The 26,347-nt window shown below is 44.5% G+C and overlaps 1 protein-coding gene across 2 annotated transcripts in view; it reads left to right on the plus strand.

The window, feature by feature from the left end:
- The window catches only part of GATAD2B (GATA zinc finger domain containing 2B), an 82,892-nt gene that overhangs the window by 27,848 nt on the left and 28,697 nt on the right, over positions 1-26,347 (plus strand). Inside the window, exons 2-3 of one of the 2 annotated variants that reach the window (XM_077840951.1) lie at positions 1,365-1,464; positions 24,824-25,153. In XM_077840951.1, the coding sequence (XP_077697077.1) occupies positions 1,463-1,464; positions 24,824-25,153 (332 nt within the window). In that variant the 5' untranslated portion in view covers positions 1,365-1,462. The remainder of the gene's footprint in view (positions 1-1,364; positions 1,465-24,823; positions 25,154-26,347) is intronic. The other variant, XM_077840952.1, reaches the window with a different exon arrangement.

Genomic DNA, 26,347 nt, shown 5'->3' on the forward strand with positions numbered 1-26,347 from the left:
TCCCTTCTTTTCTCTGTCTCTAATTTTCTTGACAACTAAAGGAGGCAGCAGGATATTGTACCTGTAAGTATTCTTTAGACTGTCCTTTTTAACAGACAAAAGGCTCTTTATGGATTATATCATGGCTATTTTCTCTCTCCTTTAACATGAGTTGGAAGGTTAAATGTAATGTTTTTTACATTATATTTAAAGAGAACTGCACTGTTGCTTGTGTTTGCTGTTGGACTGATTCCCTCCCCTACCTCCCAAAAAACCTCACCTCTGTTCAGGTTCCTTGTTCAGAGTGCGGTGTTCTTGTGGAATTACTAAATACGACTCTCCCTGATCTAAAGCTGCAAGGGAAGGCTTATTTTGGGTATATAAAAATTTTTCTTTTGTCTGTAGTGCTGATGGCTTGATGTAATAGCTCCCCCCCCCCTTCTTTTCATGTCAGCTCCAACCCCTCTCTGTGAATGGAGTCAACCAGCTGACGAGGGTTAGTGCTGGCATGGTGCCAGGGGCTGTGAATCTGTGTGTGCGTGTGTGTAAGTGTATACAGAGCACAAAGGGAAGGCCTGCAGTCTAGGAAATCACAGGCTATTATATAAGGCAGCCTGCGTCATCTCTGCTTGCTCAGGCTGACGGATGGGGAGTAGAACTAGAGGAGGACTGTTAAGAGGAAAACTCCCCCTTTGCCCCCTCTTTATTTTTAAATGACCAGTTCATTGAGAAGGGATAATGTCTGCAGCCTTGCAGGGCCAGTTACCCCAAACGTTCAATTATAGCCACATTCCTTGTGAGGAAGAGATTTCTTCCCTCCATCCACCCCCTTTGGCTTTCGGAAAGAGGGAAGCAGCTTATATTTTTGTCGCCTCATATTTTTAAATGATTTTGAGTGGGGAAACCTACAGAATGTCCTGACGTATCTAACAGCTGTAGTTAGTTAAGGTTTCTGTTTTAATACCAAACTGGTTTTAATAACTTAGCTTTTCAGGAAAAAAACCACACCTGAAAAATAAATGTCAGATACTAGAGCAAATACTAACGTTTCGCTCCTTCTGCTCCTCTTTCTTGGTAGAGCCTGACAAATGGTAGTAGAAATACTTTTTTTTTATGCCATCTGCTACACACAGTTGGGTTTGTACCGTACAAAAGTCAAACACATGACAGCAAAACTATAGAATGTTCTGAGCTTCCACACATCTGGACAGTTGCAGTTTTGGGTTCTGGCTGGGGTGGTGGTGTGTTAATTGCTGTACAGTTCCTATACTCCGTTGCAGTGATGGGCATTTTGTTATGTGAGACAGTGAATTGATTTAGAAGTTGTAATTTTTTCTTACTGACCACAATTTTTTTGCATTCATTTTTTGTAATTTGCTTTCTAGATACATTGTACTGCACAGACCCCGAATTTGTGTTGGAGAGATGAGAATTATGTATGCACATTAATGAATAGAGCTGTCGTAATGTTACCGTTTCCTTTATGTGAGTACTTATATTTGCTGTGATTATATTTGCTGTGATCATTCAGATCTAAAGAACTGGTTTGTAAGGGAAAACAGTGGAACTGTTTAGTGAGTTTGCGCTGAAATGACTATAAGAATTTATGGTCTGCTGCAATCTAGAGACAGCTCCCTGATTCTGTTGAGAACTAGCATTACGGTTTGTCTTTTTAAATTTTTTTAACTCTTGCACAATCTGAATGAAATTATGAATAAAAACCTAGTTTGAATCCCTAATTTATGAATGGCTCTTCTCACTTTCAGCATTTGGAATATTTAAGAATATTTATTTGCTTGCAATTTTTCCTTTGTCAAGGAGGATTTAGGATTGTCTTTCTTTTAAAGAGAGATGCATTTTTTTGTTAATGATAAAACCTACGTGATAGGCCTACTTTTCCTCCTTAGTTGCATGAAATTCCCCCCCATCCACAAATATCCAATCACACCATAGTATCTCTTTGCAAGTTACACACTAATGTGAATTGAGTGTAATATTCCTTGACAACTTACAAGCTGAAGCATCAGGATTCAAAGAGCAGCGTGTTATTTGTTAGTGTTTGGTATCGGTGTTCTTGCAGATCTCTCTTCTGACTGCCTAGCCGTTAAGTCATAATTACCTTTTTAGGTTGTTATCCTTTTTATAGCATTGTATGGAAATGCTCATCTTGGGAGCCAGCCATTTTGTGTGTGCTGTGTTGAAATGCATTTTACGACATAGATGTTGGTTTGTATTCAGCATAGATGGAAGTTAAGACATTGTAGCATTGCATATGTCAGGCTCCTTTGAGTCATTAGACAAATGATTTCATCGTACGCTGCTGGTCAGCTGCCCCAGCAGGTTCAGAATGAGAAGCCAAAATCTGTGTAAAATCCTTAGTTTACATATAGGCTTGTTTTTTTGTTTGAGGGTGAAACTGGAATCTTTAGCATGTCTGAATTTAAAGTGGCTCTTGGGTAGCATGAGTGGAGAGTCTTAAGGTAAGCAGGACCTTTGCTTTGTTAGTGTGTGTAAAGAATTTTCAATACCAGTAAACAATAGAAGATTGATTTAATATTTTCTTTTGTCCAAAAGAGGTATTTATTTTGAATACATTAATTTAGGATGTAGCAGGGTTTCTGTTTTTTGAAATTGTAGATACCAAGATGGTGGAAATTGGCTTTTTGGATTGACTCCTCTGTTTAAAATCAGTTGGATTTGTGGAAGTAAGAAGACTTCAGCATTTTTAATTTGCCTGTAGCTTTAATGTGCATTGAGGTGGTTAGGTTGAATGCTTAGTTCTAGTTTTCTTTCTGTTCAGATGTGATGTCATGTGTTTTTCTTTAAATTGGACCAATACATAACTTCATTCACGTGCTGCCAGACCAAGAAGCTGCTAGAGTTAGGTGTTAAATCTTGTATACCTCTGAGTGGCTTACACTTTTTCTTATCCCCAAACCTTATGGATTGTAAACTTGTTTTAGTAAACCATCTTGTTTGCTTTCTTGAAATAACGCAGCTTCAACTATTCTTGATTTTCTGTTTAAAGAATCTGTTTTAGTGTGGCTTTTGTGTCTGTGTGTGTGTGTTGGTTCAACTGTCTTCCTCTGGTCCCTGAGGTTTAATCCATTTGTCTGGAGTTCCTACTGGTGAGTTGGGGTAAGGTCCTGTATGCTTTAGTAAGAGGTCTAGTTTAAGATACACCACAGCATAAGAGATGGGAATCAATGGAAAGACATTGTTAAAAGATTGCAAGTTCCTCTCCCTGTGGGTGGTGGAGAAGGTTACATACACCTGTGTGAGAATAATGCTCTACCAGTTTTTTAGATGGATTTCATTAGTTTGATCCTGTGTTCTAGGGACCTTGGGTCTGGCTCAGTAGTGGGGGTGGAAAAACAGTTTGGGTTGCCTAGAAGAGTTGAGATTTGAGGTGAGTGGGAGAATGATCAGGCCTCTTTTATTTATTAATCAACCTGAGTGTGGCCTGCATGAAGGCTGGTTTTAGCTAACTGGAACCCTTGTGGCTGGACCACTCTGTTTGTGGTGCCCTGTTGATTGGGTGGCTTCTCTTCTTCACTGGTTCTATTTTTCACATGGTGGTGGGAGTTGTCTCATTGTTTCCTGAGGCCTCCTGTGCAGGGACATGGTCAATTTGTCATGTAGGTGTATTTGTTTGCCTTCCACTTGGGAAGAAGAGAACACAAGCTAATCTTCTTGCTTCTCAGCTAGCATTAAAGAGGCTTCTAAATGTCCTTCAGTTATTGTAGATGGCAGTCTAGTTCTGTTCTTGCTTCGCATTATTGGTGGCAATGTTAGCTGTCTTTTTACCACAACTTCCTACTCTGAAAAGTTGTCAGATTTTCATTTTCATTTTTCATTTTCCATTTTCAAAGGACTATACAGACTTATTCCCCTTTTGAGTATTACTTCGCTGCTTTTAGCACAGTCCTTTCCCTTACTGTAGTTCATTTAGAATCTTTTCTAACATCTTTGTCCTGAGGGATCTCACTTTACAAATATGGCTACGCAGCAAAATCTCAATGAGTGCCATAGGGTCTGCCATATGTCTGTGTTTAAAGCAGTGTGGCTCTGGTATGGAACAACTGACAGGATCTGAGATTACTGGCCTTCAAGACAAGTGACCTGTGTCTCCATATGCCAGGAATCAGTTCACTTGCAGTGAGATGCAACCACCTCCCTAGGTAGGTGGACTGTAAAGTAGCCTATGTCACAGGATGGTGTCAAGTATTGGTCAAGAACACCAGGACAGCCTCTTCCCCTTCCACCTACCCCCCTACTCCCTGTAGAGGAGTTAGCTTAATTACTTTCTATAAGCAAAGGGGGGAGAGATGTTAGATGAGTTGCAAATAGTCAGATACGTTTTACAAATGTTCTAGATCAGTGGTTCTCAAACTTTTGTACTGGTGATCCCTTTCACACAGCAAGCCTCTGAGTGCGACCCTCCTTATAAATTAAAAACACTTTTTTATATATTTAATACCATTATAAATGCTGAAGGCAAAGCGGAGTTTGGGGTGAAGGCTGACAGCTCACAGTCCCCCATGTAATAACCTCACGATCCCCCTCAGGGGTCCCAACCCCCAGTTTGAGAACCCCGTTCTAGATCATGGAAGGTGCAAAAAAGCTCTTGGGTTGATACGGTGTGTGTAGAGTGGAGAAGACTGGAGGAAAAGTTTCGACAAGCAGGGAGATGGGAATAGTGAGGCAAGGTCTTTGGTGATGAGGGGAACAGGTCCATGGAGAGCCTGTGTAAAGGAGGAGGTCTCTTGGGAACTGTATCTTGAAATGAATAAGGAGCCGGTGGCGGCTGATGTGCTGTCGCTTCCCTGTATGTTTAAGCTGGTGCCTGGTAACATCTTGCATTTCAATTGCCTTGTCCTCAGGTCCCAGACTTCCCTAATATACAATTTTAGTGAGAGGGGAAAGGAAGGTGCAGATGAAGCAGAGTTGAGGTCTGTAGAGAGATGAAATGTGTTTGGTACTAATGTTGCAGGTAGTTGAAACAAACGCAAACTGCTTCTAAGGTCTCCTCTACTAAATCCCCCTCATAAAAACTTGATGGTTATTCCTTGAAAACATTGGAGGGCAGAGTTGGTCCTGCTGAGACTCAGACCTGTTTCAAACAGGAGGCATAGACTCCCTGAGCCTTTCACCACCAGCCTTAAGTGACAGGTCTTTGCTTGTCCCCTACAGTGGGTTTCAGTGGACACAATCAAATACATTTAATTTGTGTAATATTTTAATGAATTTCTTGAATTGGAGAAGGGCTGTGAGATTCACTTAGTCCTCTGGTATGAGTTGGCAGGGCCAACGTGCCTTTCATTTACCATCCAGACTCTTTCTATAGATAGCAATTGGTATGGGCAAGGCAAGGTTTAAAAGGAAGAAAAACCTAAATGGTCTTGAGCCAGTCAGCAGCTGCTGAGTCAGCAGGGTTCAACTTGGGAAGACCCATAGGGAGCCCAACACAAAAAGAGCAACCAGCCAGTGTGTGTGCAGCATCCTCCACAGATGCACAGTGGGATGGATGCCCCAGGTATGGTTGGTCTTGGCACAGTGAACCGTGCCACACCTGGATCTGTTAAGCTGGCATTAAAGGTGGCATGGGAGCCCAAAGCCTGGTAGCCATTTGTCCAGCCTGGTGATATGGGAGCTTGTGGTAATGGCAGCAGCTCTCTCATTCTGTCAGCAGTGAGCTGTTGATACCAGCTGGATGGTGAGCACGCAGCACTGTCTGTGGAGGATTTCTCTTGCAAAGGTGGTGGTGGAATTCATCTCGGATATCCCTGAAGAAAGCAAATGCCACACTTGCCATTACCTTGGTAATCAGTTTACTGGCCGCATTCTGACGCTAGATAAGTGAAGGAATATTGGCTAGGACTGGTAACTGCACAAGTTCTGTTGGTTTCAGTGTGCCTGTGATGATTCTTATGGTATGATCAAGCTTAGTGTCTACTAGTGTAACGTGAGAAGCGTTTAATCAAACTTAGGGCACAATATTCTCCAAACGAGTAGCAGAGAATGAGCCCCAGACTATGCAGTGTTTGTGCATTGGCTCCCCAGGTGGACCCTACCACCTTGTTCAGGAAACACTTTCTGCTCTTGATGTTTCAAGGTACTTCAGTGTGATCGTATTTGTATGTGAGCTTTCAATCTAGGGTGACCCATAGATACACTGGCTTTTTAACATCCTTTTGAATCCAGGCTGATGGACTGTACTTCTTGTTGTGTTCGTGGTGGACAGCCACACCAATGAAACTACATCCCATGTGTTGCTTCCAGGGACTGAATGTCCCACGTGTTGTCTCCCAAAGTCAGTAGTCACAGCAGCACGTCTGCTGCTTAGGGAACTGAGATTTTTAAATGGAAGGATGGGGAAGGAAAAAACAAAAGAAAAGGCAGTTTTGCATGTGAAACTCCCACCCCCTTGTACTCAGTAATAGGACAAGTGTGCAACAGTGCGCGGGCACTGTGGACCAACTGCCAAGGCAATAGCAGAAGGGCATGCTGGATGAGTCATACCTCTTTGACTTTATGAAAGATGAGCAGCTCCATGAGCAACAGGAGCTGGGGCCAATTTTGATGTTTTCCTTTCTTCTTCACTGGTATTGTCATGCTTTCTTCTCTGGCGGGAAAGAGCCCAGGGAGCTGCCCCGACTCTTCAGGTGCTGCCAGCTGAGTCTCCCTGGCAGCTCACTTCAGAATAGCTTCTGGGGCAGCTGAAGCAAAGATGACTAAGGAATGTGGACACTGCTTGTTCTCAGGTGAGAGAGGGGGTGGTAGTGAGAGGCCTTGCGTTGCTGAAGACTAACTTGGCCAGGGAAATTTTCCTTTAAGAAATGCCAGACTGGGTCAGTTGAACAGTCTATCTAGCCGAATATGCGGTCTCCAGCAGTGGACAGTACCAGCTGCTGCAGGGTTTCTTGCACCTTCCCTGAAGAAAGCCATTTTGGAGTAGTCTGCCCACAAAGCTCTTTCAACCCCTGTTAGAGATTGACTTAAGCTGTGAAGCAGGAAGGTTTGCATCCTTCCAAAATGCTTGTTTTTTTAATTCCTTTCAGTTAGAACCTCTGGATGATATTATTATAGTATAAACGCCCTATCCTGTTTTGAATCCTGCCAATGATTTCTTGGGGCAAAGAGTTCCAGTGTCTATGTGAGAAAATATTCCACCTTAACAGCTTTGAATTTGCCACCTTTTAGTTTAATTGAATGTCCACTTGTTCTTCCATCTCATCTCAGGGTGAATAGGAGGTCCTCATTTATCTTCAGACCATTATTTTTGTGCCCTTACCACATCTCCTCAGTAAAACAAACATCCTGCCTCTGCAATCTCCATCGGAGATTTTTTTCATGCCTGTAATCATTTTCACTGCGATAAAGAGGTGGAATCTTTGAGCCAAAGAAGATAGAGGCATCTGTTTAGTTAGAAATCTATTTCTCACTTGTTTAGACCCAAAGACTCATGCTAGAGGCTCCATGCTTGTGGAGGAAGGGACCAACAAAGCTATGCCCCCCATTCATCAGTTTAGTAGAGCATTTCCAAAGTTATTTGTCAGGGCATTATCGCAAGTCATGGACCCGGGCCCCATTGTGCTAGGTGGTGTACAAAAATGGAACAAAAAGGTGGCTCCTGCCTCAGGGAGCTTACAGTCTTTGTATGGTTGGAGATGAAGGTAACGGGGAGAAAGTACCGGTCAGCAGGATGGGCAGCGGCCATGGCACGCTTGCTGCCTAACCATTACCAATTCCGCTGTAGGCATTGTGGCAAAGGAGAGTTTGAGGGCAGTGAGGTAACCTTGTGACGGTTTATGCTTGAGGGGCAGCATGGGAGAAAGCACAAAGGTGCTTGTTTAAAGTTTAATAACTGGGCAATATGGTCTGGCATTGTTGGCAGAGTGGAGGGCAGGAGTCGATTCTATGGCGATTGGCTGTGAAGGACCTTGAAAGTCAAGAGAAGTTGTTTGGTGCAGTTGAGTAGGGAGAGGCAGTGGAGTGACACAGAGTGGGTGACAGTTGTCGAAGTGAGGGGACAAGAAAATATTTCCAGCAGTATTTTGAATGGGGGCAAGAATGGATTTGTCAAGGTGAGAGAAGAGGGTGCTGAAGTAGTCAAGATGTGACTGAGATCTGGGATGAGAGCTCTCACAGGATGGAGAGGAAAGGCTGATCTTCGAGATGTGCAGGAAGAATCATGTACATATGTTAAAGAATAACTTACTAATACGTGCCTTACCCTTTTACCGTTTTATACTTGGAAATTGTCACAGGACTCGTGACTTTCCCCAAGGCACACAGTGAGTTGCTGGCAGACCTGTGACTAGAGTCCAGGTTCCCAGTCCCTTGCTTTAACTAGAAAGCCAGATTATCTGCAGTATCTAGACACATAGCAGACTCTTGTTAGCAAACTTGCTTTGCCATCCCATGTCCCTCAGTTTTCCAAGCTGTTAGGCCATCCAGTATCTGATTCAGCATAAAGGGAATCTCACCCATGTATACTTAGCAGAGGCATCCTGTGTCATGATGGCATTGCTGTTCTCAGTGATAACCCTCATCTGTCATATCAAGAAGGTCCTGCAAGGTAGGAACAGCCTTTAATTTATCTGACACAGGTTGTTAATTTAATCTATGGTTGGTATACAGCCAGGGTTCTTGTTGAATGTGGGGTAATGATAGCATCCTTCAAAAGGTGATTCCTGGGACATCGTGTAGAACGAAACCCTGCGGAAGGTGATAGCTTTCCACATGTAAGAACCAGACAAACTTTCTGTCTTAGTGGGATTGAAGGGCAGTCCTGAAGTCAACGGACTTTTATATGGAGGAGAGTGGTGGTCAAAGCACCACAGAGGAAAGACTCTTCTGGTTTAATGGCAAGTGTGGGAGAGTGTAGTTTTAATGATAATATTAAGAAGATGATGGGATACAAGTGTATAAAATGATAAATTGTAGGCAGAAGGTAGTGAGAACTTTTTTTCGTTTCCTAAGTTATCAAAACATACAAACAAGGGGACATTCAATGAGGTTATAAAAGATGGCAAATTAAAAATGGATAAAAGGAACTACAAAATGCATAATTAAACTATGGAACTCATTGCCACAGGAAGGCATTAAGTCCCAGAACTTGACCAGACTCAAAAAGGAATTGGACATTTATATGGATATCAAGAATACCCAGAGTTCATTTAAAAAAAAAAAAATTAGCAAGAGAGATATGAATCCTTTGCTTTAAATCCTGAGGTGGTTTTCTAACTAATAGGAGAGTAATAGATTGTCCCATATCTGCCTACTGCAGAGCTATTCTGCCTTCCTCTGAAGCCTCTGGCGCTACCCAGAGTTGGAGACAGGATACTGGACTATGTGAGTCTCAAATCTGATCCACGCTGCAATTTCTTTGTTCTTAATAGCAGAGGACTGGCAGTGGGGACTCCTTGGTTCTCTTCTGTTACCGATTTGTGACCCAAGAAGCTCAAATCTCTGGCCTCAATTACATAGATGGATTATTGAGGACTAGACAAAGTTTAGGTCACTTAACCACACTACACCTCAGCTTTCCCATCTGTATAAGAGGAATAAGGCTTGCCTACCTCTGTAAAATGCTTTAAGATTGCTAGATCAAAAGTGCAAAAAAAAGCATTAAATATTTTTGAGTGGCACCAGATCAGGTATTGAAGGATAATGCAGCTGAAGTATCTCTGACAAAAGTTCTGCTTCTTCACTGGGGAGATGCTTTTCTTAGTCATCTGGACCTTTTTTCAAAAACGTCGTTTTTAGAAGCTTTCCCCGTGGCATAGTCAGTATGGGAAGATACCAGCAAAATCGTTCCTTTTGCCCTGCTTCAGGTAGGGGATGGGTCTACAGAATTTGTCTAGTCCTCGATAATCCATCTGTATAATTGAGGCCAGAGATCTGGCTGGTAAAAGGAGGACTTAAACTTTCGGGATATGTTAGCCACCATTACTGCTGCCTGCTTGCTGTCATTGCTACTGTAGCTGCTGCTTGTGTGTAGACTGGAGGCCTTTGTAGAAATAGAAATGTGTAAAGTTTCGGTCTGGAAACATCTGTTTTGCTTCTGTGGCACTTGGGTGTTGTAGCCTTAGCACCAGGTTCCAAACTATCTTCCTTGTTTCTGCAGGGGAGGCAGTGCTGCTCACGTTCCATCCCTCTGAGTCAGCTCTGAGGGCACAGAACTTAGCTACAACTGTGTTTCTGCACCTGGATACCCCAGCCTGGGGCATTCTTCCTTGTTGTTGAGTGATAGTTAAAGTTTTATCATCTCCTTACTAGGAGAATCTGTTTAATCACAGGCCTTGCTGTTTTTCTCAAAGGAGTCCTCTTTGTATTTGTGAGTTATGTGGTGTTAGGCATGTAGGATGGCATATCCTGACCAAGGGGCAACAATGTTAACAAACTTGCTTTGGCATTGCTAAGTGTCAGTCCAAGAGTTGTAACCCATCAGCCTGGACTGGTGGAAGTTCTGCTTTTTGGGTGAAGGTTGTAACTGCTCCAGCACAGAAGAATGTTTTGCGACACTTACAAGTGAGGGCCATGGAGCGAAGGAGCCACTGGAGGAATGTAAAAGCTGTCATTGGAGGAAAACAGTCTCAATACACACTGTGTAGCTTGGCCACACTGTTTTAGCTTTACTGAATAGCTTCAGCTGTAACTGAGATTTTGTTGATCTACTACTAACTGTTTCTGAGGCTTCTCAGTTCAACCTCTGAACAGCACTTGTCCCTTTCCCACATGCGGACTGTGTAATGGGTGGTGCATGTGTGCACGTCTCATAGAATCAGTCCCAAGACACATTAGTAGCTCTGGTCCACTGTTCACCCCTTGATTGTCTAAATTAACAAAGCATATGTAGCTCTTCAAATAATCTTTCTTGTTTCTTTGCTTAATCTATGCAGCACAAGGATGCCATTGAAATGAGAAGTTGGGTCATGTTGTTTCTTCAGTGTCTGGAAATGGAAAACCTGCATTTCTAGTACCTGAGAAGTGAAACAGCCCAAAGCTAGAGAGACATGTGAGGGAGCAAATTAGAGAGAGAGCTCTGTCTTGCCAGTGACTGCCCTGAACTTCAGCTAAATGATGTGAGCCTAGTAACAGGTTGGCTCCCTGGCTGTTTCTGCACCAAGCTACAACGCACACACTTTACTCCAAGCTTTGTTTTTAGCACTGCTCATCCTTCCCTTTCTTCATCTGTAAATCTTGTAACTGTTGTTGCATGTTTTTCTTGAACTGAAATACAACACTTTATGTAGCATTTCTTATATGCACTGTACCCCAGTGCGCATTAGAGTGAACTAATTTAGAGATAAATAGTATCCAAGGCAGGGAGAGAAATTAAGGGTGTGCCTACACAGGGATAAACCTGTGGCTGCCCGGGTCAATGGGGCTCACGGGGTTTGAGCTCCATGGCTGAAAAATTGCTGTGTAGATATTCAGACTCGGGCTAGAGCCCAATCTCTGGGACCCTGCAATGGGGGAGGGTCCCAGAGATCAGGCTCCAGTCTGAGTTCAAATGTCTACACAGCAATTTTTAGCCCCTCAACCCAAGTCCCATGATCTGAGTCAGCTGACCTGAGCCTGCTGTGGCCATGCTCCAGGGCTTTTATCCCAAGAGGCCCAATCAAGGAAGAGAGAATGGGTGCAGATGGGAATTGAAGAGCTGGGGAGTCGTCAAGGCAGAGATGCTGCAAAACCATTCAGGATGGCAGGAGAGGCACAGAAGAAGGCTCTTGCACTCATTGCTGAGAATCTTGGGAGGGGCTCAGTGGGGAGGCTGATTCTAGGTGGGGGTAAAGGGTGTGGGATGGGGGCAGGAGAGTAGAAGAGGAGGGGTTGGAATGAGTCCGTGATGGTCCTGGCAGCACGGAGTTTGGCACACGAGGCAGTCTGGGGAGCTGGGGCATGTTGCCGTATTGGAGACAGAAGCTGCAGTAACTGGGGGCAGTGGGAATCTCTGGTCTCTGCACCTTGGTGGGGTGCATCCGATGAAGTGAGCTGTAGCTCACGAAAGTTTATGCTCAAATAAATTTGTTAATCTCTAAGGTGCCAGAAGTCCTCCTTTTCTTTTCGTGGGTACAGACTAACACGGCTGCTACTCTGAAACCTGACGGTAGGTGGAGAACAAGGGTGGTGAGGGTCTTTCTGTCTCCAGCTTTGCCTTACAGGGATCTGAGCAAAAAGAAACAGTTTGTACTGTAGTCTTTGGAGAAAAAGAAACCTGGTGCGGCAGCAGCATGCCCAGGTACAGGTCACATACTGTCCAGCCGAGAAGCTGCCTTGCCGCTCCAGAGAGTGGGCTTCAACCCCCCCAAAAGAAAGATGTAGAAGATAAGAAGTAGAAGAGAAGGAACTGGGTAGTTGGGAAGAGAGAGGAGTAGGCTCCAACTGATGAGGGAAGTTTTCCCCTGTATATCAAAGTATTTACTGTCTCTAGAACTGCGTGGGGGTAGGGGTGTAATGGGGGTATCCTCTCTGCTTCTCATCTGTACTCCTTCTCCCTAGGGGTCTGTTAACTCCTAAGTGTTGGTTCTAAACTCTGACACCAGCATTTTTGTGATCCAGTCAGTAAAGCTTGCTCACCTACAGAGATACACTTGGAGATAATTACAGTCTCTATCAAGTCTGAAACAAAACATGTTTTGTAGCTCTTTTGTTTTCCCTTAGGGGACTTCGCCACCATTTGAGGATTTTGTTTCTCTTTTTTTTGTTTTGTTTTTTTTTCCACCCTGAGTTTCTTTAGGGAAGTGAAATGGAGAATCCGCTTCCTTGGATGTGGAGAATTGCTGGGAGTAATTTACAGGGGAATTGCTGTGTTAGGTAGCAGGAGAAAATTCTGAATCATCTGGTTTGTATTATCTTCTGGTGAAGATGTGTTGTAAAGCCCATCATGTCTTGGCTTTCAGGTGTGACCCTGAAATGAAATATATTGTTTAATGCACTTGAATGATAGGATTCAGAGTGTTTGTATATGTATCTATCCATCTTAAAGTAATCCTATTGTTGGCCAACTTTTTCACTGCTAAACACTCAAATGACTTCCTCTGATAGATTAGTCTATATCGATGTAAAGTTAGGAGTAAAAATATTTATGCTTTTGTTTGGTGTTTAGTTCCAGCTTGCTACTATAAAGGTAAACCTGAATCTGTGCATGCTGTGTCAGCTCTCAAAGCTGAGTCAAATTAGAAGTGCTTCTATTTTTTAGAAGTGGCAAAGAGTCCTGTGGCACCTTATAGACTGGAGCATAAGCTTTCGTGGGTGAATACCCACTTCATCGGATGCGTGGTTTTTTATTATTTTTTAGCTGCTTTTTACTTTTCTTGGGTTAGTCTGACACACAACTGGGAAGCGTTTTGCAAGTTCATGACTGTCTGACCTTCAGATTTACTTGAGTATTAATAGTTTCTTCCTTCTAAGTTAGATGAAAAAATACTTAGCTACTCCCACGGTGCCTTCTTTCCTGCAGTTAAGGAAGAGGGGAGGTTATTTTGGAAATTCATACAAATCCTAATAAAGCTGCAGGTTCTCCCCCCCCCCCCCCCATCAATCCTCTTCTCTTCCTTCCCCATGCTTGCTTTTGCACCTGAATTAACAACACTGAAGGGCTCCAGTCAGTAAAATGTCTGAAGCCTGATTTAATTTTTATTGAATCTGGCTCAAAGTGCACGTTGATTTACCAAGCCAGTAACGTCTGCTGTCGAGAGGATTAAAATGTTACGATATCTGATTATGGCGATTGTGGGTTGGGTTTCTTGTTCTAGCAAAGAGGGGATTTGTAAAGAATCGGCAGCGTTTTAGCTCTCTTGGCCCTCAGATGGGTTGTGGCAGGGAGAGTCAGGATGTTATCCGTAGTAGGCTAACTTAAGGTTTTCTCCTTCAGCAAGCGGACTACTTTATGCAAACAATATTATAGTCAACACCCAGCTGATTATTAGCCAGGGTGGTTTTAGAATTGAAGCATTTTTAGTTTTCATGGCTCAAAGCAAAGTGTCCTATTTCTGGTGGTATTTCATTTTCAGGGTGCCAGGGCAGCTGAATTTCTGCCTCCAACTTGTCAAAAACTAAATCCTTATTTCTTCGTCAAGGGCCTCTGTGCATTCCCATTAATGGGATTCAGCACCTCTAGTGCTGAGCTGTGGGACTGTGTAGAAAAGCCGTGTCCACTAGGGGGTGTGGTAGCGATCTCCTGGCTCCACGTGTATATGTGATAAGACAGGCGGTGCTCTGGAAGAGATCAAGACCAAGAGTCACAGCCTGGTCTCCAGACTCTCCAAGTCCCTCTCTGCTGCTTAGGAGAGAGAGGTACATCTTTTTGATTTCAGAGACAGCCCCCCACAGTTCAGCATCACCAGAGCACCTAGCCTCAGGGGCGATACCAACCTCTTCTAAAATGGCTCCTATAAAAAGATGTGTCCAGGGATCCTGGTCCTGTATTGCATTCAAGGGATCCTGGAGACAAGGTGGGTGAGGTGGTAGCTTTTCTAGGACCAGCTCCTGGTGCTGAGAGAGACGACCTTTGAGCTATGTGGAGCTCTTCCTCAGCTCTGGGAAAGGTACTCGGTGTCACAGCCAATATTTAACATAAGTAAACACATTCTAAGAGACCATTCAAGGTAAAGTGGTCCATTAACACTTCTGCATTAATTCCTAAACTACTCTGTGAGATCCTCATTTTCTTCAGGTCAGGACAAGCACTAATTGACCTGTTTGAGTCCAGACAGGATGCCAACTGCCATCAGTACTTCAGGGCTCACAGGGAGAGAAAATTACTATCAGGCACATTCCTGCAGGACTGGAGCAGTCATCTACTTTACACCTTCCCTCCCATTCCCTTGTTCCACAGAGTCCGAAGGAAAATCAGCCAAGCGGAGCCGGTATGGCCCCAGTATCTCTGGTACACAGACTTCTAGCTGTCCAGAGAGCTGCAGGTTTGTCTTCCGCTCCTTCCAGGCTTCCTGTCCCAGCAACAAGGAAGTATTCACTACAACACAGACACATGTCATCTGGCTGCAGGAAGAATAATCTGCTGGTCACTGTGGAGGCTGATCTTGCTTATAAAGGGTCCAGTTGGTACTATTACAATTCAGGAAAACTCTGCCCTCCAGTTTGCAATGGACATGGTTTGTGTTAGAAGCAGACTAAAGGGTTAACCCTGTTATGGGCCAGTATCCCTTGGGTATTAGAATATCCACTGTACTTGAAATCACAGAGTTAGCAGTGGCTTCCTTCAGGGTTCATGTAGCAGTTATCTCTGCTCATCACAGCATGGTCAGAGAGAAACCTATATTCTCTCACTCCTCAAGGGAAAATGAAACGGAGAATGTTGAATGCCTATCCCCTGTGAGAGGGGCTCCCCTACCTGGACTTGAATCTCGTCACTGTGCTGCTGTCTACCCTACAAGCCCCTGGCTTAGGCATCTTCGAATAAGCAGTGTTCTAATAGTTGTTAGCTCTTCTAGGAGGGTTCGTGAGCTTGCTGCCTGGAGGTAGGGAGATAAAGTTGTCAAAAGGGCTCACCCTAGTTTTATGTCTGAGGTTCTCTGATTTTTCACTTGTCACGGTGCAGCTCCCTCCCTGTTTTTTTCCCCAGACCTCAAGCTCATCCAGGGGAGTTGCATTTGTAGTCACTGCAGGTTAAAAGAGCCTTGTGTTAGGAGAGACTAAACCCTTTTGAAGATCAAACAGTTAGCAGTTTATAGGGGAGATGTAGGGGGAACCAATTAAAAGCAGACTTTCTTTCCCCCTGTAACAAGAGATGTGTTGAACACGCTACTTCTTACCCAGGAAGCCAGTGCTCGAGGGGAGGGGGGCTAAGACACATTCTGCTAAGCCCACAGCAGCTTCTATGGCCTGTTTAAGACAGACTCCCCTGGTAAAGATTTACAAAGCAGCAACGTGGAGTCCAGTTCATGCTCTCATTCAGCACCACTCATTGGACTTGCCATCCTGTTCTGATTCTGTTTTTGTTAGTGATACTAGAGTGTGTTGTGGGGTTTTCTTGTTTTTTGGTTTTTTTGCCTCGAACTCTTCCCCTGCTGTCCTCGGATGTGGGCACGGCTTGCTAATCTTCCATTAGTGGGTATTCACACAGGCCCTTGAAGGGAGGTTGGTTACTAGCATGGGCGGTGGGTGGAGCCCCCTTTTGGGGATGCTAGCCCCCGGCCCCATCCGTTCCTCCCTTGTAGTCTCGCGACCCTCCCAGAGACCCAGGTGCCTGCCCTTGGCCGCAGGAGCCCCAGGCTGGCTGGAGGCCCAAGTACTCCCCCTCAGCTGCAGGCCCAAGCTCCCTGCAGCCAGAGCCCCATGACCCTCTGCTCCCTGCACGGCTGGAGCCACAAGCTGCACGCCCCTCCCCCACCCAGAGGAGTCCCAGGCTGGCGGGAGGCCTGAGCACGTGGCTCCCCCCCTCCCTCGGCTGGAGGTGCCCCGAGGTGCCCCAAGGTCCCCCCTGCCCCACCCACCCGGAGGAGCTCCAGGCCAGCCGTACCATGCCTCCCCTTCCTAGACTTCACGCTGCCCAGGATGAAAGTGTCTCACTATTGCAAAGAAGCTTTTGATATGCCCCATGTAGGTTCCAGGGTGGCTAAGGAGGTGTATTTGCTACTCGGCTTCCTGGAGTCCCCAGTGATCTCTCTGGAGTTCAGGGAGATTACTGATGAACCCAGGAGGCTGAATAACACATACCGCTGCCTCAGCCACCCTGGAAACTGCATGGAGCATAATAAAGCAAATATTTCTCTCCTCCCCCAAAACCCTGCAATTGGGGGTTTGGCGACCGTGGCCTCCTCTGGCCTATTATACCCACCACCCATGGTTACTAGTGACTGTTGTATTTATGCCACCCACCATTGCCTCTTCCTTGGAGTTTTGTGTTTTGGCACTCTGCAGATGTGGGAGAAGGAACTGAAGTTGCTGTTTATTATGTGTATTATCATAGCACCTCGGAGCTCCATTCAGACCCCAGGACCCCACTGCGCCAAGCATTGTACAAACAGAAGAAAGACAGTCCTTGCCCCAAAGAGCTTACAGTCTAAGTGTGACAAGTGACAATAGATGGATGCTGACTGTCGAGGGAGTATAAGGAAACACCTACGGTCAGCATGGTAGGCTGTGGTCTCAGCACACTAGCAGCCTAAAAGTTGTCAATGTCTTTGTAGGCCTCACAGCAAAGGAGTTGAGGAGCATAATGAGTTAACTTGGCAAAAGTTTACAGGGAGCTTGTCCCAGGCACAAGGGGAAGAATGGGAGAAAACATGCAGATGCTTGTCCTGGGCCAACTGGAGTCAACCTTTGTTACTTAGACCAGGCAGTCGGTAGGGATAGGTCATGAAGGGCCTTGAAAATGAAAGTAATTAGCTTTTGATATGTTAGAAGGTAGAGCCGGTGAAGAGAGGGTAACATAGGCCAAGTGATGGGCTTTGAAAATGATCTTTGCAACAGTGTTCTGCAAGGACATCAGTGGGGCAAGATTGCATTTTTCAAGGCCAGAAAGAAGAATGTTGCAGTAATTGAGATGTGAGATGAGTTTCAGCTGTGTGGCTGTATCTTAAAAATGTTATGCAGAAAGAATCTGCAAGACTTAGATGCAACCTGGATGTGAGGCCCTAGACAGAAGTCCAAGTCAAAGATGACACTCAAGTTACAAGCCTGAGTAATAGACTGGTGGTGGTGTCCACTGTGATCAAAAAATGTGGTAATGGGGCAAGCTTTGGGAGGAGAGATTAAAGAGCTCTGTTTTAGCCATGTTGAGCTTGAGCTGATGGCCAGACACCCATGAGGAGATGTCAAAGAGACAGGCTGAGATTTCTGTTTGGAGTAGAGAGCTAGAACCATTGGCACAGAGAGGGTAGCTGAGTTCATATTTGCAGATAAGACTGACCAGATAAGGTGAAGAGGGAGAAAAGAAGGGCATCTAGGAAGTGGGTGGAGGTGCACACCCTTATGTAAGTGGAGCCAACAAACTGCTCCTGCTGTGATGTGATATCGTAGCACAAGAGTGCTACTGCTCTCTGTGGACACAGCTTTTCTGAATAGTTTTGCAGCTCAGCACTAGAGATGCTGAATCCCATCTCTGTGAATGGCCAGACGCAACTCTGGAAAAACAGTTACTAGTAGGAAGAGGTTACTTCTCCAATCCAGTGGTCTGAACTAACAGGCCTCTGAGATGCCAGACAAACACAGCTGGTGAGCACTGTTCCCTCTAAGCTGTGCGCGCACACACAGATCCTAAACCCCGTGCACACGCGCACACAAATTTTCACAAAAGCACAAAAATTTGCACAGAATTTTTTTGTGCACAAGGCCTGTCAAAAATTAGAGGGAACATTGCTGATGAGTTTAAAGTCTGGCAGCTTTAACAAATAACTTTACCTTTATTTTTTGTTTAAAAGGCTTTTACACTTCAGAAAGTGCAACCCTAGAATAGGTAGATCTTGGTTGTTAAATACAACAGCATTATTCTGTGTCATGCTCATAGAATCACTGTGGACAATGGAGATACTTCAGGTGCAGACAAAGATTATTGCATCCCTTCCCCAAAAAAAAAGAAAAAGCAGCTAGCATGGAAAAGTACTGGAACAGAGTGAAAATCTGTCAGTGTGAATGATGGGCTTCTTGCCCTTCTGCAGTCTAGGACAAGACCATTGTGTCTTCAGGAGGCCTAAATCTCCTTTATGCACTCTGGTATTTTTATTTTTCTTGCTAGCAAATATTATAGCTGCATTTGTCTTGGTGCCAGGTCATGCAACATGGAAGATCTTTGTGCATGAAACAGTGTAAGGCTTTTGAGTACCAAGACATAATTCAGTGAAATTGCATTAGATTGCTTCTCACTTAAGGTGGCATCTATTTTCCTGTTTGTTTGTTTTTTTTTTTACAGTGGCGCTTCTTGTTTATATATCAAACTGGAGCACATTTAATATGCAAGATAATGGCCTTCTGTTCAGAAGGAAAATCTGCAAGATGCCTTTCCTCCTGGGTGGGATGTACTGTACTTAGTGAGGTTTGGTATGGAACTTCAGACATTCTAAACCAAATAGTGAGGACTGCCATTCAGTGATACTGCGTGTGAAGAAAGTTAGGAGGAAATTTTGTTCATGACCATTGTATCCTGTGCCAGCCTTTGCCAAGTATATAGCCCTCTTATTCAGCTGTAGCCTCCTCTTTTCGACTCCCAAGACCAGCAAAACCAGGAAAGTTTTGCTGAAGTCCTTTCATGCAGACTTAACTGCAGCTGTGCATTCTCTAAGCAGCTGGAGCTGTGCTGGGACTCTAGGTGCGATGAGTTTGTGTCTGCATGTGGTGTCATGTGACTCACCTAGACTTAAATAATTGTTTTCTCTCTCTGAAGTGACCCCAAGTTAAATCAGGGATCTGCATTTCACACCTTTCCCAAAGCATGTTCTTTGCTTGTCTGTGCTTGCCTTTCTGTATCTGGTTACAGTATACATTAATGCTCTGACAGCAAGGCCCAGTTATAAACTAGGAAGACTTCTAGCTGGTGTTCACCTTTAGTAAGAGAACCTGTTCGAGATCAGACCTGCCTTAGTAGACTGGCTGGACTTTTTCTATTGCAGTGCAGATTTCCATGTTTTCCTTGCTGTGTAAAGTGGTTGTACCACTTTAACAGAACACGGCTTCTGTGGCACAGCTGATACCTCTGCACCCATATCACAACATTGTCTTGTTGCTCTAGCCTAGTTCAGCTTGTATTAGGGTTCTACTTTAAAGACATGGAATTATGAGGGATGTATAAAAGAGTCAAAACTTATTCCTGGCAGAAATTTAGCTTTCAAAACTTCAGCCAATGCGTGACTTAAAACAACACTTAGAAACAGTCATACCTCTTCCCCCCTTTAAGGTTGAGCTCATGTATATGAGCTTGGTGCATATTGGCCATGTTTCAGGGCTCATAGAGTACAAAAACTAGTTTGATTTTTAAAAAGGGAAAATAGGGAAGAGAGAGGTTCCTTTTCTATGGCTTAAAAACAGCACTGTTAGATGTCCAAGTCTAGGTTGGCAATCCAGCTAGTTGCGTCAGGTGACACAAAGTGGGTGGCATATATCAGGATGCAATCATTTTAGGACACTTCACCAGATGTTCTATAGTTTGAAGTTCATTTCTTCAATCACAAATAGGAGTGTCTCAGTCCCCATTTATGGTGGAGCTAGGTGCATTTGCCTTGTGATAAGCAGATGCTGTTCAAAGTGGACCCTAGTTTCCATGAGACTGAGAAGCCACAGGATCCTTTAGTTCGGTCCTTGGTGAGCTGTGTGTTTGGGACATTGGCAACCTTTCATCTTGATGATTGGGGAAGAGCCCTGAGTTTTTGAGCTCTTGCAGTGCAAAGGAACAAGATTTTCTAGATTTCAATCAGAATCTTTGTTGTTTAGGGCTTCCTGTACTGGAAAATCGTTGTTCCCTCAAATACTATGTGACACAAAGGATTCTCATTTCGCAGCAGATTTGGGGAGTGTGGCTGTGCGTCAGTACAGAACGCCACAGTTGTGGTGGTTTTACTGTGCCTGTAGTGATCCGCATGGTAGTGGGAAGTCCAGAAGTGACGTGTGGGAGCTGTGTGACTAGATTTCTATAGTAGAGTAGACAAGGGCCAGTGAAGATTTGTGGAGTTTTTGCATCAGCTTTCTGGGTTATTTCTGTTGGTAGGGAGTAGTTAACTTTTAGTCTGGCATTCCTACCCAGGTCCCTTGGTGCTGCATTATAGATTGCATTTAAATCATTGGGATCATAACTGGCAAATGCCAAGGAACTTCAAATCGCAGGTTCTTTGGTCCTAACATGTGCAATTAGGTACAGAGGAGAAGTATAAATTCAGGGGGACAGCTTCCACTGACTCTTACTGTTGTGCTTGTGACATTTTGCTAAACCCCTTGATAGTTTGTGCTTATGTGGTCTTATTCTGCTGTGTTGTCTTACATGCTGCTACCCAATTGTTGATGTAGAAAGGCCATTGAAATAAACTGCCAGCATCTTCGTTATGCCATCAAGACTTAGACACAGGAGGTATTTTGAGGATGCACGAATATTTTAATATATTTTGTTAAAGTTGATTCTCCTCCATAACTTGTATTTCTTCCAAACCACTTTTTGAATGGTGAAGATCCTGTTAAACTGACCTTTCTCTGAGTGACCACAGTAGACTGACCTCCTTTCCAAAAGGATTTTTGTTGGCTTGTGTAGTGAGCTTTTTGTCAGGCCTAAGGAATAACAGATTACAGCTAACTTGATGCTCCATTCCCGTTTGCACCAGGGTATATGGGTGATTAAAATCAGGGGTTTAAATCACTTTGATTTGAATCAGACAGGAAACCTTGATTTAAAATTGTTTATTTGTACATTTTAGTTCTTTTCCTAAAAACAGGTTGGTTCTCATTAGCTGGTAACCATTAAAACATGTTTGCAGCTAAGTACAGCCTTTACATTAACTTCGGTGCCACTTTTTGCTAACATGAGGATACAATGTATCTAAATGCATTTATTTAAGCAATTATATGGCTTAACTTACATGATTCAGATGCTAACATAAAAATTAAGGAAGTGGTGAATGATGCATTTCTTAAATGCACAAAGACAGTATTTTATTTTTTTAATAACTAAAACTACCTTAAATGTTGCATACTTGAACTTCTTGATCAGCATGTTTTGATTAAAAAAAGAAGTTTCATTTAAAACTAACTGCTTCGTTTAAAAAAAGGAAGTATAATCTGTAGTTAACGATTGTTTGTAGGGAGAGTGGTCGCTTTGGATGAGCTATTACCAGCAGGAGAGTGAGTTTGTGTGTGTGGTTTTTGGAGGGGGATGGGGGGGTGAGAACCTGGATTTGTGCTGGAAATGGCCCACCTTGATTATCATACACATTTTAAAGAGAGTGGTCACTTTGGATGGGCTATTACCAGCAGGAGAGTGAGTTTGTGAGGGGGGGGGGGGCGCGGAGGGTGAGAAAACCTGGATTTGTGCTGGAAATGGCCCAACTTGATGATCACTTTAGATAAGCTATTACCAGCAGGAGAGTGGGGTGGGAGGAGGTATTGTTTCATGGTCTCTGTGTATATAATGTCTTCTGCCGTTTCCACAGTATGCATCCAATGAAGTGAGCTGTAGCTCACGAAAGCTCATGCTCAAATAAATTGGTTAGTCTCTAAGGTGCCACAAGTACTCCTTTTCTTTCTGGTAACTGTGTCCTTCAAGATTATGGAACTAGTAGATCTCAGCTTCTCACACTGAGCTTCTATTCATAGACTGAAAGAGAAAAACAAGCTTTTTCAGCTTCCATTTGTTTTCTTAACTTTGAACGAACTGCTCATTGAACTGCACTAGGAGAATAAACCGAAACGAAGGCTGTGGCTACGCTACAGAGCTGACAGCGGTGCATCGATGATGCGGCTCAGCTGCTGGCACAGGTGCTCGAAGCCGGCAGGAGAGAGCTCTCCCATTGACTTCATTATTCCAGCCCCCACAAATGGCAGTAGCTGTGTTGGCGGGAGACGCGCTCCTGCCAACATAATGCTGTACATGCCAGAGCTTAGGTCGGTGTAATTTGTGCCGCTCCGGGGAGTGGCGGATTCGCCCCTTGAACAACCTAACTGATACCGATGTAAGCTGTGGTGTGTACATAGCAGAAGAAAATCATTCTCTCTGCTACTGCTGCCAAAAGCTGGTTTAGCACTTCAGAAACCTGCGGTTCCGGGTGCTTAGTCACTGACTTCCACCAGATCGGTGGGTTGAATTTCTTTTGAAACTTTACAGCTTTCATGTATTGCTTAATATCTTTGTATTTAATTTAAATGATACTAATAGATTATAGCAGGTTTAGGCCTTAATACAGGTTGTCCTTTTTAAACTTTAAATAGGTTAAGTTTTGAAAAGTAAACCTGTAATTTAAAATTTTAATACACTGATTTAAATAATTATCCGCTCTGATTTGCACTGCATGGGGTTTTGCACCTGGAGTGCATGGCAGTGTCTGGAGCAGAAAAAATTGAAGGGAGTGGGTGGGAATGGTCTTGTTTCGTATTAACCTTTTTTGGTAAGATGCAGCTTTGTCACTGTAAGTGCATCACATTCCTTACAGACTAACAGGGTAACTTAACTGAAAGCTGCTGACTGCAGAAAAATGACACTTTACAGAAGACTTTATTTTTCAAAGAGAAAAAACTTTGCTCCTCTGTCTCTGACCTGATGACTTGAAATACTTTTTGCTTGATTTGAGTGTCTTTTTTTCAAAGACTAAAGGCCCCACCCCCATCCAGCACAACCCCTTCCCATGGTGCTTCAGTGCAGACACCGGACATCCTGCTGTTCTCCGCCCTACCCCTGGGCAACAAGAACACCCTTAAGTGGCCCAGTATATTACGAGGAAGTGCAGTGGAACTCAGTGACCTACATGGAGGAGCAAAGAGGGACAACTTCCCTGCTGGCCCAGACCACTCCCAGTTGGCTTCTGAAGGGAAAGCACAAGAGAAAGAAACTTAGTTCAGCTACAAAATGAGAATGGGATGAAACACTAACCCTATTCGCAAAAAGAAAAGGAGTACTTGTGGCACCTTAGACTAACCAATTTATTTGAGCATAAGCTTTCGTGAGCTACTGCTCACTTCATCGGATGCATCGGATGAAGTGAGCTGTAGCTCACGAAAGCTTATGTTCAAATAAATTGGTTAGTCTCTAAGGTGCCACAAGTACTCCTTTTCTTTTTGCGAGTACAGACTAACACGGCTGTTACTCTGAAACTAATCCTATTAAAACTTTTGTGTGCACAAATGAAAATGTCAAACTTCTGAAAGTGATGATGCTGATAATACAGCCGTGGGCCTGGCACAAGGCTGCTGTTCTGTGTCTCTGCCATGGTATATTGATTGTGGGTGCATAGCAGGATGCATCTCAACCCCTCTCCCTCGTGACCTGTGCACAGACCCCAACATGGGTTGGAACCATTTGATGCATCTATGAACGGGTGTAAACAAACAGCCCATAGACAGTATGCACCTGCTCCAGGGACCTGTTGGGCTTTGTGGGGGTGGTGCAGCAGTCTGGAGGTAACAGTGCAATACTTGCAGGGGGTGCTGGGAGTGGATGTGGTGCGCTGTGCACCCTGGACTGGGCACCCTGGGTGCATGCCAATTCCAGCAGGTCAAGTTGCCACAGGGCACTTCTCTAGTGTAGACAAGGGTCCTGGCTTGTTTTTTACCAGACATACACTATTTTTGCAAAGAAGACTGAAAGGAGGCTTCTTAGGAAAGCCCAAGTACGTATTGGAGGAAGTGGTTGAACCTCCCGTGTAATCTGTCTGAATGGGTTTCATGTATTATACCACTGATTCCCATTTGGCTAAGACTTCAGGTGTAGTAGCCAGCAGCCTTGTCCCCTTACAGCTCCATTCCCTGTTTTTTTGGACCCCACTGTGCTGGAGCTCTCCCACGCCCCCTGTATTCTGTTGGGTGCATTCCAGCCCATAGCACTTAAATCCAATCATGGAACACGCCAGGTTGTGAGAGTCTGGGAACAAAACCACCCTGAGAAGGAGGCCAGCCATCTGTGTGCCATATCAGTGGGGCACCAGTGCCCAGTAGAGTGGCTGGACCCAGTGGTTGGCACTAGGATTCGGGGGAGGAAGGACACAATAAGGCAAGGGGAAGAATGCCAGCGATTGCACCAGAGCTTAGGTGTTCCAAAGTTATCAGCCTGCAAAGAGAGCCTCTGTAGTCAGAGCTCACCAGTCTCCTAATTCCACACATGAGACTCTTAGTTGGCTGCATTTGCTGCTTTTCCTCCCTGTTGCCCTGATACTGACCCTGCTTTTATGCCAATCTCTCTCTACAGGATGGACAGAATGACTGAAGATGCACTGCGCCTGAACCTCTTAAAACGGAGCTTGGACCAAGCGGACGACCGGGAGGATGTCCTGGCAAAGAGATTGAAAATGGAAGGGCATGAGGCCATGGAGCGCCTGAAGATGCTGGCGCTGCTGAAGAGGAAGGATCTTTCTGGCCTCGAGGTGCCCCACGAGCTCCCGGTGAAGCAGGACAGTGTTAAAGTCTATGAAGAGAAGCTGAATGGGAGCCTGAGGCCCCATGCAGATGGCAGGACTGCAGGGCGGCCGGGCAAGGAGAACATTAATGATGAGCCGGTAGATATGAGCGCAAGGAGAAGGTAGGCCACTGAACAACTGGCGTTTTTGTCAGTTACATCTCAGCACAGACTCTTGTTGACCTTCTTTTCAGCCAAATAGGAAGTCCACAGTCATGGGAATTAGAGCAGCATTTCGTGGGGCTGCCTGGGGATCTTCCATGGCATCTGAATCTCTGCTTGTGCAATCTCTCTGGCAGGCTCAGCTAGGAGCAGTTGCTGTGCTTCCCTGCAGAGGTTCTCTGGGAACAGTAACCATGTTCTCCCGCTGTCAGAAGCCTACCCATTATTTTTGCTGTCCGAACCACCCCCCTTCAACACACAAGTGGATTTTGTTCCTTTACTGATAAACTTGTGTATCATATATAAACTACAGCAGTAACGTGGTGGCTGGGCATTTAAAAAAATAATCCCACCCCATTTAGTCTTTTATTAGTGCCTACAAAAGTGACAACTAAAATCCTCTATTTAGCTGAAGGTAAAGTATGGTATAAGTGCACGGATAATCAATCTTGACCCTAACCTTGGAGAAACTGGTGACTCCAGGAGTAAGAAGGTAATTGTTTTCTTAGCAGAATCTAAGGTCTTGTCAACACTACCGTGTGGGGTCGATCTAAGATACACCACTTCAGCTATGTGAAGCTATGTAAGTCGCTGTTCTTAGATCTACTTACTGCGGTGTCTTCACTGCGGTAAGTCGACGGCTGACGCTCTCCCATCGACTCCACTTGTGGGCCTCGTTCTGGTGGAGTACCGAGTCAATGGGATAAATTGACCCTCGCTGGATCGATCGCTGCCCGCCGATCCGGACAGTTGTGTAGACAAGCCCATAACCTTTTCACAGGCGGTCTATCAGTGGCTGGTTGCTTCCATTTTCAGGGGGAGGGTTGGTACCCCTTACAGCAGGTACTTCCCTCCTGTGCACGTGCTCAGTGCCTACTGACTTGATTTGCTGCAGCTGAGCTCCAGTTATTGAATTCCCTTCAGGCATCCCCTGAGGGTGGGCTGGTGATGAATATTAAGGAAGTTTGAGATCGCATATCCACACGTGAGTGAACTTGTGAGCTAAGAGAGGCAGTAGCACCATACAGCAAATATCCCTTCTATTTCTTGGGGGGTTGTGGGGGGAAGTGTTAATGGGTCTGATTTTCTGTTATGGTTTGGATGCTCAGTTAACCCACTGTGTGACAAGAGTGGTCAAAAAACTGAATCGGAGAT

This window comes from Eretmochelys imbricata, chromosome 24 (genome assembly GCF_965152235.1).
Source record: "Eretmochelys imbricata isolate rEreImb1 chromosome 24, rEreImb1.hap1, whole genome shotgun sequence".
NCBI classification, from domain to species: domain Eukaryota; kingdom Metazoa; phylum Chordata; order Testudines; family Cheloniidae; genus Eretmochelys; species Eretmochelys imbricata.